At 43.0% G+C, this 15939-nt stretch overlaps 2 protein-coding genes across 5 annotated transcripts in view; one reads left to right on the forward strand and one right to left on the reverse strand.

Annotated features, from left to right (window-relative positions):
• The window catches only part of GLOD4 (glyoxalase domain containing 4), a 22481-nt gene extending 11672 nt beyond the window's left edge, over window positions 1-10809 (reverse strand). The window contains exons 1-4 of the mRNA XM_012811581.2: window positions 10639-10809; window positions 8075-8124; window positions 6112-6232; window positions 4978-5122 (exon numbers count right to left, since the gene is read on the reverse strand). Of these exons, the coding sequence (XP_012667035.1) occupies window positions 4978-5122; window positions 6112-6232; window positions 8075-8124; window positions 10639-10728 (406 nt within the window). The 5' untranslated portion in view covers window positions 10729-10809. The remainder of the gene's footprint in view (window positions 1-4977; window positions 5123-6111; window positions 6233-8074; window positions 8125-10638) is intronic.
• Window positions 10810-10814: 5 nt separating this feature from the next.
• MRM3 (mitochondrial rRNA methyltransferase 3) overlaps window positions 10815-15939 on the forward strand; it is an 8101-nt gene continuing 2976 nt past the window's right edge. The window contains exons 1-3 of one of the 4 annotated variants that reach the window (XM_003800119.3): window positions 10815-11165; window positions 11424-11668; window positions 14558-14725. In XM_003800119.3, coding sequence (XP_003800167.2) covers window positions 10852-11165; window positions 11424-11668; window positions 14558-14725 — 727 coding nt within the window. In that variant the 5' untranslated portion in view covers window positions 10815-10851. Of the gene's footprint in view, window positions 11166-11423; window positions 11669-14557; window positions 14726-15939 lie in introns of those variants that run through there. The other 3 variants (XM_023519249.1, XM_023519251.1, XM_023519250.1) reach the window with 3 other exon arrangements.

Genomic DNA, 15939 nt, shown 5'->3' on the forward strand with positions numbered 1-15939 from the left:
CCCCCCACCACAAAGAGGGGTGAAAACCATAACCATATAATACTATTAGAGTGTAAATTAGTACAGTTCTGGGCAATAATTTGATAGAATATACCAAAAGCCTTAAAATACTCATTGCTTTTTTTTTTTTTTTACAGTAGTCTTTTATTTTTTAATACCTGTTATGTCATGAATTCATTGGGGAAAGGTTCCAGCAACTCAAGGAGGTGTCTTTCCATTGAATGTGACAAAGCCTGCTATGCCTATTATGCCATGAATGCACAGGGAATAGGTCCCAGCACTTTATGCTCCTGCTCAACTGGTTCTCTTGGTTCTCCTATGTGCTATGCTGTATGCCTATTATGCCGTGGATTCATAGGGAATGGGTTCCAGGAGCTCAGGCTCCTTTCTGTTGGTTCGCACAAAGTGAGCTTCTCTGGGTGGAGCAGGCGGGCACATCAGTTAAACCCAGGTATCTTTCTCTTTGGCTTTTTCTATTTCTGATCATTTTCCTTCACGTGTTTCAGGAAGCTATCTAGGCTCTTAGAGGGCTCAATATGAACATTAATCCTCTTGGCAAGAATCTTGCCCTTGTTTGTTTGCAACAATGCCAACAGTATGCTGGGTAACACTGTAGACTCTTCCAGTTTTGCCATGGTAACATCTTTGTGGCATGCCTTTTTGAACAGTAGCCATTCCCTTGATGTCTACAACATCACTTTTCTTGTAGATTCGCATGTTATGTGGCCAAAGAAACAACTCCATGTTTTCTAAAAGGCCTAGAGAACAAGTATCAGGTGCCTCTCTGCTTTCCCTTTGTGTTTGTCATTCTGGTGAATTACTGGAAGATGGCATCTCATGTCAAAAGGCAAAAATATTTGTTGCTTTTGAAAGAGCAAGTCCATTTTCAGCAATTCAAAAAGTAATTGTGGATGTATGAAGGCCTTTTATCACAAAGACACTCATCACAGTGCTGCTTAGAACAATGGAACACTAGGAACAACATAAACACCCAACAAGAGAGAATTGTTTCTCTTCCTACAATGTAATAACACAATGGAATTCCTACAATGGAGTATGAAGAGATGTGTATACTTAATTATACTTTTTTTGGGATAAAAGATTGGAAAGATATATTCTAAAATGTTAATAGTGGTTATCTCTGGATATGTAAGTACTGTTTTTTTCTCATTTGTTTCTCTTTCTTTCTTTTTTTTTTGGAGACAGAATCTCAAGTTGACCTCAGTAAAGTGCTATGGCATCACAGCTCACAGCAACCTCCAACTTGCCTCAGCCTCCCAAGTAGCTGGGATTACAGAAGCCCGCCACAATGCCTGGCTATTTTTGTTGTTGTTGTTGCAGTTGTCATTGTTGTGTTAGCTGGCCCAGGCTGGGTTCGAACCTGCCAGCCTCGGTGTATGTGACCAGAATCCTACCTACTGAGCTACAGGTGCCGCCCTTTTTTTCTTTTTCTTATCTAAGGAAAAATCAATTACTTTGTAAAAAAAGAATGAAAGTTTTGTTAAAAGACCTAACATTACTGGAAACTTTATTATAAAGGGACTTTCTGAAGAGCTGTTCCATGTCTGCATCTGAGTATGACAAACTCAATACATGTGTCTCTGGTTTTCACTGCCTCAGTCCTGTGTGCCAGAATTGCCATATCGTGACTAAGATAAATGTTTTTCATAAGTGCCTTTGCTTAGCAGTCTCAATTTTCATTTTCTCCTTTCATTGCAAAACCAATAAATCCCAACTGACTCAGAGCCTGAGGGGACTAAAGACAGGAATGGTAACAAGTTGGTGAAACTGCACAAGAGCAAGTAATTCAAAGGAAGGATGAATGCCAGCTAGACAAACAGAACTGACTACATACAGTACCAATCAGAAATTAATGCTGATATAAAAAATTAAAAAAAAAAGAAATTAATGCTGAAAAGGTACTATCATTCCAAAGGACAAAAACATTAGATTTGTGGGGCTCTATATTAAATACTGAAATACCACTAAGACTTGAAAAAAAAAATGCACAGTGGAGTTAGTTTCCAGAGTTAAGTTTTAAAGTCAGTACACAGATCAGTGATTTTCAACTAATATGCTGTGACACACTGCTGAGAGGCTCTTAGGTGTGCTACATTTTTAAAGATCATTAATTAATAGTTTTGAGAGAAGTTCTGAGTATAGTAAATATATTTTTTTACTCTTTTTTTAAATCAACATAATTTAAGTGTGCCTGAGGAGTTTAACTAAAGGTTTCAGTGTGCTGTGAGATAGAAAAGGTTGAAAAACACTACTGGGCACAGTGGCTCATGCCTGCAGCCCTCGCACTCTGGGAGGCCAAGGCAGGTGGACTGCTTGAGCTCAGGAGTTCCAGACCAGCTTGAGCAAAATTGAGACCCAGTCTCTAAAAATAGCCAGGCATTGTGGCAGCTATCTATAATCCCAGCTACTCTGGAGGCTGAGCCAAGAGAATGGGTTGAGCCCAGGAGTTTGATGTTGCTGTGAGTTATGATGGCATAGCACTCTACCAAGTGCGACAAAGTGAAACTCTGTCTCAGAAAAAATAAAGGGCGGTGCCTGTGGCAGGGAGTAGGGCAGCAGCCCCATATACTGAGGGTGGTGGGTTCAAACCCAGCCCCAGCCAAACTGCAACAAAACAATAGCCAGGCATTGTAGCGGGCACCTGTAGGCCCAGCTACTTGGGAGGCTGAGGCAAGAGAATCGCCTAAGCCCAAGGAGTTGGAGGCTGCTGTGAGCTGTGACTTCACAGCACTCTACCAAGGGTTAATAAGTGAAACTCTGTCTCATAAAAAACAAACAAACAAAAACTGATGTAACAAACACCTATCAACAAAAATAATCATAAAAATCTCTTCAATCACCAGTGAAGTACAGAAATATCATCCCTCAGTAAGTCCCACACAGCCAGCCTGACCTCCCACACTGGAATATTCTTTCTTTGGCTTAGCACCAGATGAAAAACAGTTTTAAAGACTATACTCAGGCTCGGCGCCTGTGGCTCAAGTGGCTAAGGCACCAGCCACATACACCTAAGGTGGCGGGTTCGAATCCAGCCTGGGCCCACCAAAGAACAATGGCGGCTGCAACCAAAAAATAGCCAGGTGTTGTGGCAGGTGCCTGTGGTCCCAGCTACTTGGGAGGCGGAGGCAGGAGACTCACTTGAGCCCAGGAGTTGGAGGTTGCTGTGAGCTTTGATGCCACCAGCACTCTACCCAGGGGGACAGCTTGAGGCTCTGTCTCAAAAAAAAAAAAAAAAAAAAGACTATACTCAGACACAGCCTGACCGGCACCTGGGACCCAAGGCAGGCCAGTAGGCGAAAGAAAGTTTATATGCTCTCTTCTCAGGTCCACTGGAGGCATACACTCACTGAGTGGAAGGGCAGGCAGACTTGCCCCTGCTATCCACCAGTATTTCCCCTCTTTTTTGCATTTGTTTGGGTGGGGCAGATAGTTGAATTTGCAGGAATAAGACTGCCTCTATAGTGAACAGAACACACCTTGCAAAGCTTCTTTCTTAATCTGTGCAGCAGTCAGCATGGTGGGCTCCTCACTCCACCCCTCACGCACTGAGTACCAAAACTTGAGTTGGGGAAACTGACCATGGCTCCAACAGCATAACTAACTAGTTTAGGGATAATCCCACTTCTTTTGCCAGGAATTGATGCAGAAACAGGCACAGTGAATTAAATCTGACGAGAACATTTACTGGAAGTTTCTAGGAAATTTTTCCTCCACTCTTAAAAAAACAGGAATAAGAAGTCAAGAGTTAGGATGGGTGTATGGCTCAGACCTATAAACTTAGTACTCTGGGAGGCTGAGGTGCAAGGATCACTTAAGCTAAGGAATTTGAGACCAGTAAGGGCTAGAGCAAGACTCCTTTTCTACTAAAAACAGAAAAACTAGTCAGGTGCATTAACCCATGCATGTAGTCCCAGCAACTTGAGAGGCTGAGGCAGAAGGGTCACTTAAGCACAGGACTTTGAGGCTGCAGTGAGCTATGTTGATGCCAGTATCCTCTAGCTGAGAGACAGAGTGAGACTCTTGTCTGGGGGCGGAGGGGGGGAGTTGGTCTTTTCCTTTCCTATCACATGTGAATGTAGAAGCATGTAGCCCTATTTGCTACTGGCTGCCATCCTGCAACCATGAGGGGACTCCAGAAGAAGAGTCCCCCTCAAGGACAACAGAATACAGAAAGAGAAAATCAGGGTTCCTGATGCCGTGGCTGAGCTGCTGAAACAAGTAACCCTGAAATCTTTCCTACCTATAGAACACCTGCTCTGTGAATTAAGAAATTTTCTAATGTCTTAACCCAAACTAGTTGGGTTTTCTGTTATTTGCAGCTCAAAGAATCCTGTATCATCAATACACTACTAGTAAGGCTTGGTGCCCGTAGCACAGTGGTTACAGCGCCAGTCACATGCGCCAAGGGTGGCGGGTTTGAACCTGGCCTGGGCCTGCTAAACAACAACTACAACTGCAACAACAAAAAAATAGCTAGCCATGGTGGTGGGTACCTATACTCCCAGCTACTTGGGAGGCTGAGGCAAGAGAATCACTTAAGCCCCAGAGTCTGAGGTTGCTGTGAGTTGTGATACCATAGCACTCTACCCAGTGCAACATAGTGAGACTGTCTCAAAAAAAAAAAAGAAAAAGGGCGGCACCTGTGGCTCAAAAGGGTAGAGAGCTGGCCCCATACGGCAGAGGTGGCAGGTTTAAACCCAGCCCCAACCAGAAACTGCTTAAAAAAAAAAAAAAGAAAAAAAATTACCAGTAAAATAGAACCAGTCTTGATCCCCTGTAGTCATGAAGTACATTTCTAATACAAGGTCATACCTTCTCAGAGAACAAGTAAAACCTTAACTTGGAAAGGACATGTCACATCAATATAGAGACTACAAAAGAAAGAAATACAGCTTCCTTCTTCTTCCATTATAGATGATTTTAAACAGCAGCTTTTACTAGTCCTGGCATAATTACCTGACTGAGGTGGATTCTGATTCTGCAAATAGAACTTATATCCTCCTGGGGCCTCAGTTTCAAAAACACCTTCTGCAATTTCCCTGAGTGGCCATCGCAGCTTTCTGGCATTGTTGACAGCCTCAGTAGAAGCAAGCGTGATACCCTACAAAAAAAAAAAAAAAAAAAAACCAAAAAACCAAAAAAACCCAGTACCGTCCATGTAAATAATCACAACAGATCTTTTATGATCATGATAATGAGCCAAAACCCTATTGCCCTTAGGTCAGATCATCTAAGATTTCATTGGCATTCAAAATTTTCTTCCAGTGATTTAAAAAGAGATTTTTGCATGTTTTCTCCCATAAAGATTCAGACCTTCATGAATCATAGGACAAAAATTCAAATCAGTGAAGTCTAATTCATTTACTACTCATACCAAAGAAAATCTCTTCTAATTTTAAAGATCTCACCAGAGAAATCTTGATCTTATGTCGGCCCACCAGCTACCTATTTAAGATGACTTGGTTTTGCTTATTAAACAAAAAAATTCTTTAACTTAATCGAAATCCCTAGAAATGTACACACCTATGTCCTCTGATGAAAGACCAGCCTTGTAAATAAATAAATAAATAAAAGAAAGAAAGAACAGCTTTGTTCTGGCTTGGATTATTCTAACAGCTTTTCCGCCTCTTGTCAATCTATCATCCACTCTGCAGCCAAAGTAAACTTTCCAAATACATACTACAGTCTATTCTCAAAACAGTTGCCAGACCTGTTTTTCTTCCACTCAAAATCCTCCCAGAGCCCTTTGTTTTACTCAGGGATGGCTTATGATGACCTAAAAAGCCCAACACAGTCCTAGCCCATGCCACTTCTGACTCTTCTGCCACTAGGACTCTCCCCTTGCTCTCTCTATTCCAGCCACAGTGGCTTCTTTGCATTTTCTTGACCATGCCATGTGCTACTTGAGGGCTTCTGCATGGACTATTCTCTGCCTGGAACGCTCTTCCCCTAGATAACCAACCACATGACTAACTTCCTTATATCCTTTGAGCTTATGTTCAAAGGTCACCGCTTCATTGACACATAACTTCAACACCCTGAAAATTAAAACTACTCTAGTCAAAACCTGCTAGAAAAAAAAATATTTACCATGAAGTCATTGCCAAGCTTGTAGTCTCCAATGCCATAATTGTAAGTCAGTTCTACAACAAAATGATCATCCTCAGGCCCAAATCCCACCATTGTTTTACTCCATCTACCATCGTAAGGCCTAGAAAAATAAAAGTAAATGAATTCAGTGACGAGAGACAAACCTGGCCCAGGCTAACCATGAAGAACAGAGAAGTGAACCTTTCCAGTTCTAAAAGTAATCTAAGGATGAGATGATTTCAGATGGTGCTGAGGCTCAGCGCCTGTGGCTCAAGCGGCTAAGGCACCAGCCACATACACCTAAGGTGGCGGGTTCGAATCCCCAGCCCGGGCCCGCCAAACAACAATGACGGCTGCAACCAAAAAATGGCCAGGTGTTGTGGCGGGTGCCTATAGTCCCAGCTACTTGGGAGGCTGAGGCAGGAGACTCGCTTGAGCCCAGGAGTTGGAGGTTGCTGTGAGCGTGATGCCATGGCACTCTACCCGGGGATAGCTTGAGGCTCTCCGTCTCAAAAAAAAAAAAAAAAGATGGTGCTGAAAGAATCTATGGACAGGGCTCATGGGCCCCAGCTACACACTCCAAATACCATCTATGCAGCATTTAGTTGAGGGAAAGAGTCATTCTACCTTTTCTTTAATGCAGGAAACGGATTCCTAAAGATAATTCTCCAACTGGACCTTGGTTTATTTCCCTTGTATATCAATCAATAAAGCTTGTAATATCCAAAAGGCCCTGGGATTTTCCAACTTGCTATAGCTACTAAACTTAAGACACTCAATAGCCACTGCTTCATCCAGAGTATATATTTATTTGTGTTTGTGGTATAATGTGAAATATATTTGGTCTGAGTCTGTGGTTCCTGTCACAGAGTTCCTAAAACTCTTGAAATCATAATAAGGCCCTTTTCATCATCCCTGAGTATATGCTAATTGGTGACTTGATGGGACTGAGCACCAAAAAGATGAATGACTACAGGGCTGGAAATTTCAGTCCTACCCACAGACCTCTGGGACGGAGGAAGATGGAAGTTAGGTTCTACTAAGCTGTATGAAAACTCTTTTTTTTAAAAAAGAGTCTCATTTGTTGCCCTTGGTGGAATGCTATGGCCTCACAGCTCACAGCAACTTCAAACTCTTGGGCTTAAGTGATCCTCCTGCCTTAGCCTCCCGAGAAACTGGGACTATAGGCACCTACCACAATGCCCAGCTATTTTTTGAGACGGGGTCTTGCTCTTGTTCAGGCTGGTCTCAAACCCGTGAGCTCAGGGCAATCCACCCACCTTGGCCTCCCAAAGTGCTAGGATTACAGGTGTGAACCACCGTGCCCAGTCTTTGTATAAAAACTCTTAAACAAGATGCAACAAGCTCCCAGGATGCTGAACACATGGCAGTATTGGGAGACCAGCCTGCCCAGAAGGGCATGGAAGCTCTGCACCTTCCCTCTTCCATACCTTGCCCTATGTGTCTCTTTTATCTGGCAGTTTCTAAGTTGTACCCTTTATAATAAACTAGAAAACATAAGCAAAGTTATTTCCTTGAGTTCTGTGAGCCACTGTAGCAAATTATTAAACCCAAGGAAAGGGGTATGGGAACTCCCAACTTACAGATGGTAAGTCAGAAATCTGGAGGTCCAGACTTGTGACTGACATCTCAAGTAGGGACAGTCTTGTCGGACTGAGCCCTTAACTTGTGGATCTGACATTAATTTTAAGCAGAGTCAGAAGTGAACGAAATAACAGGACATCTACCTGGTATTTAAAGAGAACTGCTTGTTGTGTCATGAGTGTTGTATGAGAAGGTAGAAAAACAAGAGTATATTTTCCCAGTGTTCTTGAAATTGCTTCCCTTATTGTCTCTCTCTCTCTTTTTTAAATCCCACTACCTTGTACTCACTTTGAAAAACCATCTTCTGTTCTCCAGGAGTATTCAGAGCCTAGAGATTCTAAGAAACAAGGTATCATACCCATTACAGGCAGCTTTGCAGCCTTCTTCAAATTCCTCATGCCGCAGAACCTAGTAAGAGAATTAGAATAAATTGTAAAGTTTTACTAGTATTGCTCACAGTGTCTTTAGCACAAACTAAAATGTCAAAACACAGATGTTATCACTTCTAAGCTTTACTTATAAAAAAACAAAAGAAAATGAGCTTTGTATTTCTCCCAGGCTAGAAGTAGTAGAGGTAAGAAAGAACAGATTGACCCCAGGGGTTAGGCTACCAAGCAAATTTATTAATAGATTGGGAAGCAGTACTGTGTAGTGAGGATAAAGAATGGCTTTCCACATTAGAGAAGTCTGATTTGGAATTCTGACTGTCACTCAGTACTTGGGTAACCCTACTGAATTAAGCTGGATCTGAGTCTCAGTCTCCTAATATGTTGTATAAAAGGATAACTTATTAAAGCATCTAATACAGAACTTTGTATACCATAGCCTCTCAATGTGTTCATTTTCGTTTTCCTTTTTGATTCCCACTGCTACTGCTCCATTCAAGTTTCATCATTTCTCTCAGGTTATTAAAAATCATCTTTGTCAATCTCTTGCCTTAATACTACAATAAAAACATGTCCCTGAAGCACAGTTCTGATCACGATACCAACCTGTTAAAAAATATGAGGTCCCTTGGGGGCACCTGTTGCTCAGTGGTTAGAGCGCTGGCCACATACTCCAGGGCTAGTGGGTTTAAACCAGGCCTGGGCCTGCTAAACAAACAAACAAACAAAAATAGCCAGGCATTGTGGCGGGCACCTTGTAGCCCCAGCTACTAGGGAGGCTGAGGTAAGAGAATTACTTGAGGCCAGGAGTTTGAGGTTGCTGTGAGCTATGACATCACAGCACTCTACTGAGGGTGAAAGTGAGACCCTGTCTCAATAAAAAAAAGAATGAGGTCCCTAAGAGCGAGACCCCATCTCTAAAAATAGCTGGGCATTGTAGCAGGCACCTGTGGTCCCAGCTACTTGGGAGGCAGGAGGATCACCTGAGCCCAAGAGTTTGAGGTTGCTGTGATCTATGACTCCATAGCACTCTACTGGAATCAACAAAGTGAGACTCTATTTATTTTTTATTTTTTTTAGAGACAGAGTCTCACTTTATTGCCCATCGCCCTCAATAGAGTGCCATGGCGTCACAGCTCACAACAACCTCCAACTCTTGGGCTTAGGCGATTCTCTTGCCTCAGCCTCCTGAGTAGCTGGGACTACAGGTGCTCACCAAAACACCCAGCTATTTTTTTTGTTGTTGCAGTTTGGCCGGGGCCAGGTTTGAACCCACCACCCTTGGTATGTGGGGCTGGCGCCCTACCTGCTGAGCCACAGGTGCCGTCCATGAGACTCTTATCTTTAAAAAAAAAAAAAAATGGTTTCCCAAACATGTTATCTTTATATTGGCTATTCAGTTTTTCTAGTGTAACTCCCCTCTAAAGAGGGGAATTTCTATCTGTGGAAATCCTACTGTCTATAGAAGTCAATTTGTAAGCAAGGTCTCCATGAATTATTTTCAGACCAGCCAGGTTGGAAAATCTCTCCTTTTATTTTATTTTTATAATAGCAGTAAACACCTATATGCTATCTATCTATATGTCAAATACTGATATATAATGTATTTAATCTTCACAACAATTCTTTGATCAATGAGGAAATACAAGAAGGGAAAGCTTTGCAGTTTTGTTATCAATTATCAAATTCTCATTCATTCCTGTGGGGTATGTACAAATTCAATTCTCACTTCCACTCCAACCCAGACCATGACTCTGAAGATATATACCAGAGTCATTCATACTGTTGTTGCCAAAACTCTACATAACCTGTAAAACAGCAAATATTTTAAAAATGACTTACGAATTCAGTTAACTCCCTTTGCACTCCAAGTCAACTGCACTGTCTCTACATTAAGCCATGCCCTTGTATCTCTAAAGCTTTCCTTACTGGTGTGTTCCCCGGCTTATCAGGAGCTCCCCAATAACTTGGCTGCTTTTCTAGCCAAGCAATCCCCTGCAGCATCAGAGCTTCTCAGGACTGGACAGAGGCTGCTTCCAGGTGTTGGAAAGAATCTGGGTTCGGACCTCATTATTTAGATCTAGATTACTGAAAGGAGAATCGGAGCATTTACACAGAGACTGAGTATGCACGAGGGACCATAAAGACTAGCTCTAATAGAAGCAGAATTCTGAATACGCTGATTATACCAAAGACTCCAAACGGGAAGAGACAAGGTTACTGTTAATTGGGAAAGTATTATATAACTTTCTAATTGCTGACTTTCCCTGTAGACTACAAGCTCCACAAGGACAGATCTCAATAAATATTTGTGAATGAACTTGAATTTAGCCGCCACAAAAGCCTATTAAACTAGTGATTCCCGACGCTTCCTGAAGCTGAAACCCACGCAGTGCCAACCGGCTGTCCCAGGCCTAAGGTCGGAAACCTTCCTGCTGAGGTTGACGACACACCCATTTCTCCCCTCCCTCTGCCGGGGCGGCTCAGGCGCCCGTTCCAGCCTGATGGGCCAGCCCCAATCTGTCCCGGACTGCACCTTCATTCCCAGGACATCCCGATAGAAACGCGCGGTGTGGAAGCGGTTTCCCACTTTGAAGACGAAGTGCAGAAATCGGCGAGCAGCCATGACTCCCGCAGTCTCTGAGCCGTCACCGCGCCGCGCCGCCCTGCCCACCGCCGCCGCGCCGCACGGTGACGTCACTGATTGCCGCCGGCGCGCGTTCTTGACGGACGCCAAGGCCCGGGGAAGATGGCGGCGTTGGCGCGGCGTGTTGGATTAGCCACGCGACCGTTGCTGCCAGTGGTCCAGACCTGGGACCTCGAGGCGCGGCGCTGGGTCCGAGCGCTGCGGCGGAGCCCGGTGAAAGTGGTGTTTCCCTCCGGACAGGTGGTGGAACGGAAGCGCGCTCCTGAGAAGCCACCCCGCAAGGCGGCCTCCGAGGCCAGTCCCCGTGAGCAGCAGCAGAAACAGACGCTTCAGGTGCCCCCATCCCAGACGCCCAGCACCTGGGAAGACTCTGGGCTTCGCTACGATAAGGCCTTTCCAGGGGATAGGAGGCTGAGGTGATGTATTCCCGAGGCTTGTCGAGTGTTCTTGTTTCCTTTCCCGCCTCACAGCGGTACCTCAACCTCCTCTTGCCCCTTGTGGAGGACTTCTCCCAGTCCAACGCGCTGGTTTTTATTGTGCATGGAGAGTGGAAATAAGTGTCTTCTTTGGAAGTTGTTTCTGACTGCCGCAAGCTCTTTAAGTCTGTTAGAACTAGGTGTGTCTCAGTAATGAGGCTCTTAGTAATTTACTTGTTTTTTTATTTCCACCCACAGTAGTGTCATGACAATAGTTAAGTCCAGGCCATTTCGGGAAAAGCAAGGGAAGATCCTGCTGGAAGGTCGCCGGCTCATTGCAGACGCTCTCCAGGCTGGAGCTGTGCCAAAAGTTTTCTTCTTTAGTCGTCTGGAATACATAAAGGAACTGCCAGTCGATAAGCTGAAAGGTGTCAGCCTGATTAAGGTGAAGTTTGAGGATATCAAGGATTGGTCCGACCTAGTAGCGCCACAAGGAATAATGGGTCAGTGGTTACACAGTGTATCACTAGGCATAGAGACCTAGGATTACTTGTTTATTCTTTTTTAGGGTAACAAACATTATTTAAACTGTATTCAAAGTGTTACTGTCTAAACTTTCTTAAAACACCCAGAAAGATACAATTCTCATACCTATGCATCTTAACAGTATTTTCAATGGAAATTGAAGCCAGTTTTTTACCATGACTTGTATTTTGGCTCTTGATAGTCTCTAGGAAGAACCACTGTTTCATCAAAGCTTATACTTTGTAGGTCCCTTCTTCAAACTTTAATGTCAGGCTAAAAATTAAGAAAATGTTTACTAAAAGATGTAGCCTTACATTTTCACAAAACTTCTATGTGTATGGCAGTAGCTATCTTCAAATACTATTCCAGAAGCAAGTATAAGGAATAAGGTATAAACTACTATTAATTGCCCTGTTTATCCTAGTGAACAGAGAAGCTCATCTTCCAGAGTGTTTCTTCATTTGGTTGACTCTAACTTAAGGTATTATGTAACCATAATGTCTAGTAGTTCTTAGAAAGTCTTTGATCTACATATGGGAAGATAAATTCTTTATACTTTCTTGACATTGGATTTATATTTAAGATCTGAGAACTGAAGGTTCAAGGTTTGTCTTAAATGGTAAGGAAGAATTGGAAGAGGGGGCGTTATCTCCAAGGTTCGAATGTCTAGACCAGGGCTCTTATACCCATGATATGTGCATGTTTCCTATAGTGGGATCACTGATTCCATCCTTGGATTGTAAACTGGGAGAGGAAATTCTGGGGAACCATCTCTTGTCCCTATAACCCAGCAAGTCACAAGGATCTGTGGCCCTACGCTTAGAACTCTTAAACCCTAGGATGGAAGCTTGGACCACTGAATACCTAGAATTACACCAAGTAGTCAAGCTCTCATTAGCTACACCTCTCTAATATCTGCTCCATGCTTCAGGGAAAGTGTCATTCATTTTTAAAGTACTTGCCACTTTGGGCGTGTATACTAATAGTGGCAAGCCCATCTTGGACTTAAGTAGCCGCCTCCATCATTATGACCACTTTGATCATTTCATAGCTTAAAATTTATATTCAGACTCTGCACCTGTAGCACAGTGGTTTCAGCGCCATCCACATACACTGAGGCTGGTGGGTTCGAACCCAGCCGGGGCCAGCTAAACAGCATTGGACAACTGCACCAAAAAAATAGGTGGGCTTTGTGGCAGGCGCCTGTAGTCCCAGCTACTTAGGAGGCTGAGGCAAGAGAATCGCTTAAGCCCAGGAGTTTGAGGTTGCTATGAGTTGTGATGCCACAGCTCTCTACCAAGGGTGACATAATGAGACTCTATCTCAAAAAAAAAATTACATTCAGCTTGTCTTTATGTTGCTGTATTTTAGATTTTAGGGAAATAAAGGGAGAAGTTGATAGAACTAGCACTACCTGTCAAACTTCAGGTACTCTCTAAAATTCAGTGATGTAAGTAGGGCCTTTATAAGTAGTGGATTCTCATCATCACAGACCTTCAAGTAGAAGTTAGAGGACTTCAGAGGTTCCTTGCTCTGCCAAATGGTCTTTGGTTCAACTGTGACTCTTAAGTATGGGATCTTTTATAGCAAACACATGCCATTCCATTGCCTCCAGGCTTTTTACCTGCATTGTCTTTTGGAAAGAATCTTAAGTTTTTCATCATGTTATATTTCAGTTCATGCACTACTTTATTCTTTTCCTAACTTCAGGCAGTAGTCCATTTATTGGAGCAATTATACACAGCAAAATGCTAGTAAAATTCAAAAAACTACACAGTCTCTTTGGAGCATGTTTCAGAGGAAATTTTTTTTTTTTTTTGTGAGACAGAGTTGTATTATGTCTCCCTCAGTAGAGTGCTGTGGCATCACAGCTCACAGCAACTTCAGATTCTTGGGTTTAAGCGATTCTCTTGCCTCAGCCTCCCAAGTAGCTGGGACTACGGGCACCCACCACAACCCCCGGCTATTTTTAGAGATGGAGGCCTCACTCTAGCTCAGAGTGGTCTTGAACTCATGAGCTCAGGCAGTCCACCCACCTCAGCCTCCCAAAGTGCTGGGATTACAGGCATGAGCCACCACCCCCACCAATTATGTTACATTTTTCAAGACATGTTATGTTATTGAACAAAATAAGTAAATTGTAGAATATATAAAGAATACTTTTTTATGTTAAAAAAGAAAACCTGTGGCTCAATGAGTAGGGCACCAGCCCCATGTACCAAAGGTGGCGGGTTCAAACCCGGCCCCAGCCACACTGCAAAAAAGAAAACCTCCTGCCAGGTGTAAGTGGCTTATTCCTATAATAAAAGTGTCTGGTGTGGGGGTGGCACCTGTGGCTCAAAGGAGTGGGGTGCTGGCCCCATATGCCAGAGGTGGCAGGTTCAAATCCAGCCCCAGCCAAAAACTACAAAAAAAAAAAAAAAAAGTATCTGGTGTGGTGATATACACTTGTAATCCCAGCTACTCAGGATCCTGAAGCAGGAGGATCACTTGGGCCTGTGAGTTTGTGGTGGCTGCAGCTACAAGGAGCTATGATTGCACCATTGCACTCCAGCCTGGGTGACAGAGTGAAACTCTTGTCTCAAAGAAAAAAAAAAAAACCCCAAAACTAAAAAGTTGCTACATATGGGTAGAAGTGTATATATGTAGGTAGATACATAGAACAAGTTCTGAAAGGACACATTCCAAAACTCAGCACAGCTGGGGGCAGAGAGTATCACTGGTAGAATTTTATGATGTTTGAATTTTTTCAGAGTGTATTCATGTACTCCCTATGTAATTAAGAATATGTAAAGAATGGTAAATAAATGAAAAGTGTGATTATTCCCCATGTCCACGTCAGAGAAGTGAATCTCCTGTTTCCTCAGGGATATTTGCCAAACCTGACCATGTTAAGATGACATATCCAAAGACACAGCTTCACCATTCACTGCCCATATTGTTGATTTGTGACAATCTCCGTGACCCTGGGAACCTGGGGACAATTCTGAGATCTGCTGCTGGGGCAGGTTGCAGCAAAGTATTACTCACCAAAGGTAAGAGCCCCTTTTGGTGCTTAGGTAGACTGGTTGGCCAGGGCACTGGGCAGACCTTCATGGGTTTGAATCTTAGATCTGCCCCTTACTAGCTATGTGAGTAATAGTCTAAGTGTTGATTTCCTCATCTTTAAAGGAAGAATAACAGGATCTTCCTAGTAATGTTATTTTCAGGATTGAGATAATGCACATAAAGTACCTTATACTGTGCCTGGCACACAATAATGCAATAAGTAATTTAGTAAATGTTATCTTTTAAAATTATTTTGGAACATGCTAGTTTATTAAGGATTATAAATCAATAAAGGGAAAAAAATTTAACACTTGGATTTTATGGCCTTTATTTAATGATCTGGAGTTCTCTAATTGTTGGGTATACGAGACCTTCCTAACTCTTGAATTCTGAGCCCTGTGAAAGGAATGCTATCACCAGCGTGTAAATAAGCAGGTGTGATACATTTTCATTAGCCTCAGGATGGGTCACACACTCTACATAAATTAGCCTCATTACATTTCTGTCTCTTCTCATCAGAAACGGGGATTAATAGGGTTGGTTCTAAACAGACTGGGACATGCCTAAAATGCCTGTTAAACCTTGGTGGAGGGAGAGGGAGAGTATCATTCATTAGAAACACTCAGACTACCATTAACTGTAAACTGTGGTGGTGCCCATTGCTGAGACTTGCCTAAATTGCTCCTCTTAACTCCTCAGTCACGCCTTGTTGGAGTACTTTTCTCTGTCAGCGTGAGAATTAGGTACTCCAGCGTGAGAGTTGGGTGCTGGGCTTCCGTTATCAGTACCCTGCTTATTTGCCCCATTATTGATTGCTCTGATAGCAGGTGTAGTTTTGGAAATTACCTATATAATCCAAGCAGTGGTTTTCACATTGATGCTGATGGCTGGTGTGTAAGAAGTAGGGAAGGAAAGAGGAGGAAATAATTGGTGTGGTGCCTAGTAACAATGAGATGAGGATGAGGGGAGAAGTCTCACCTTTTCCCTTACTCCCCACCAGGTAAGGTGGTCAGATTAGACAAATCCTCTCAGAAATCTGGATCCATCTTCTGGTCCCTTTCCCTTGTTTAGCCCAGCTCTGATCTCTGGTTCCCTGCAATGTGTTGGAAAGCCCATGTTCTCTATATCTTATTGTTCTTTTAAAATCTGATCTGCCTAATCTTTCCTGAAGTTTTATAAATTAACCTTTTTTTTTTTTTTT

Source organism: Otolemur garnettii, unplaced genomic scaffold, assembly GCF_000181295.1.
Source record: "Otolemur garnettii isolate 467f Iridium unplaced genomic scaffold, OtoGar3 scaffold00166, whole genome shotgun sequence".
NCBI classification, from domain to species: Eukaryota; Metazoa; Chordata; class Mammalia; order Primates; family Galagidae; genus Otolemur; species Otolemur garnettii.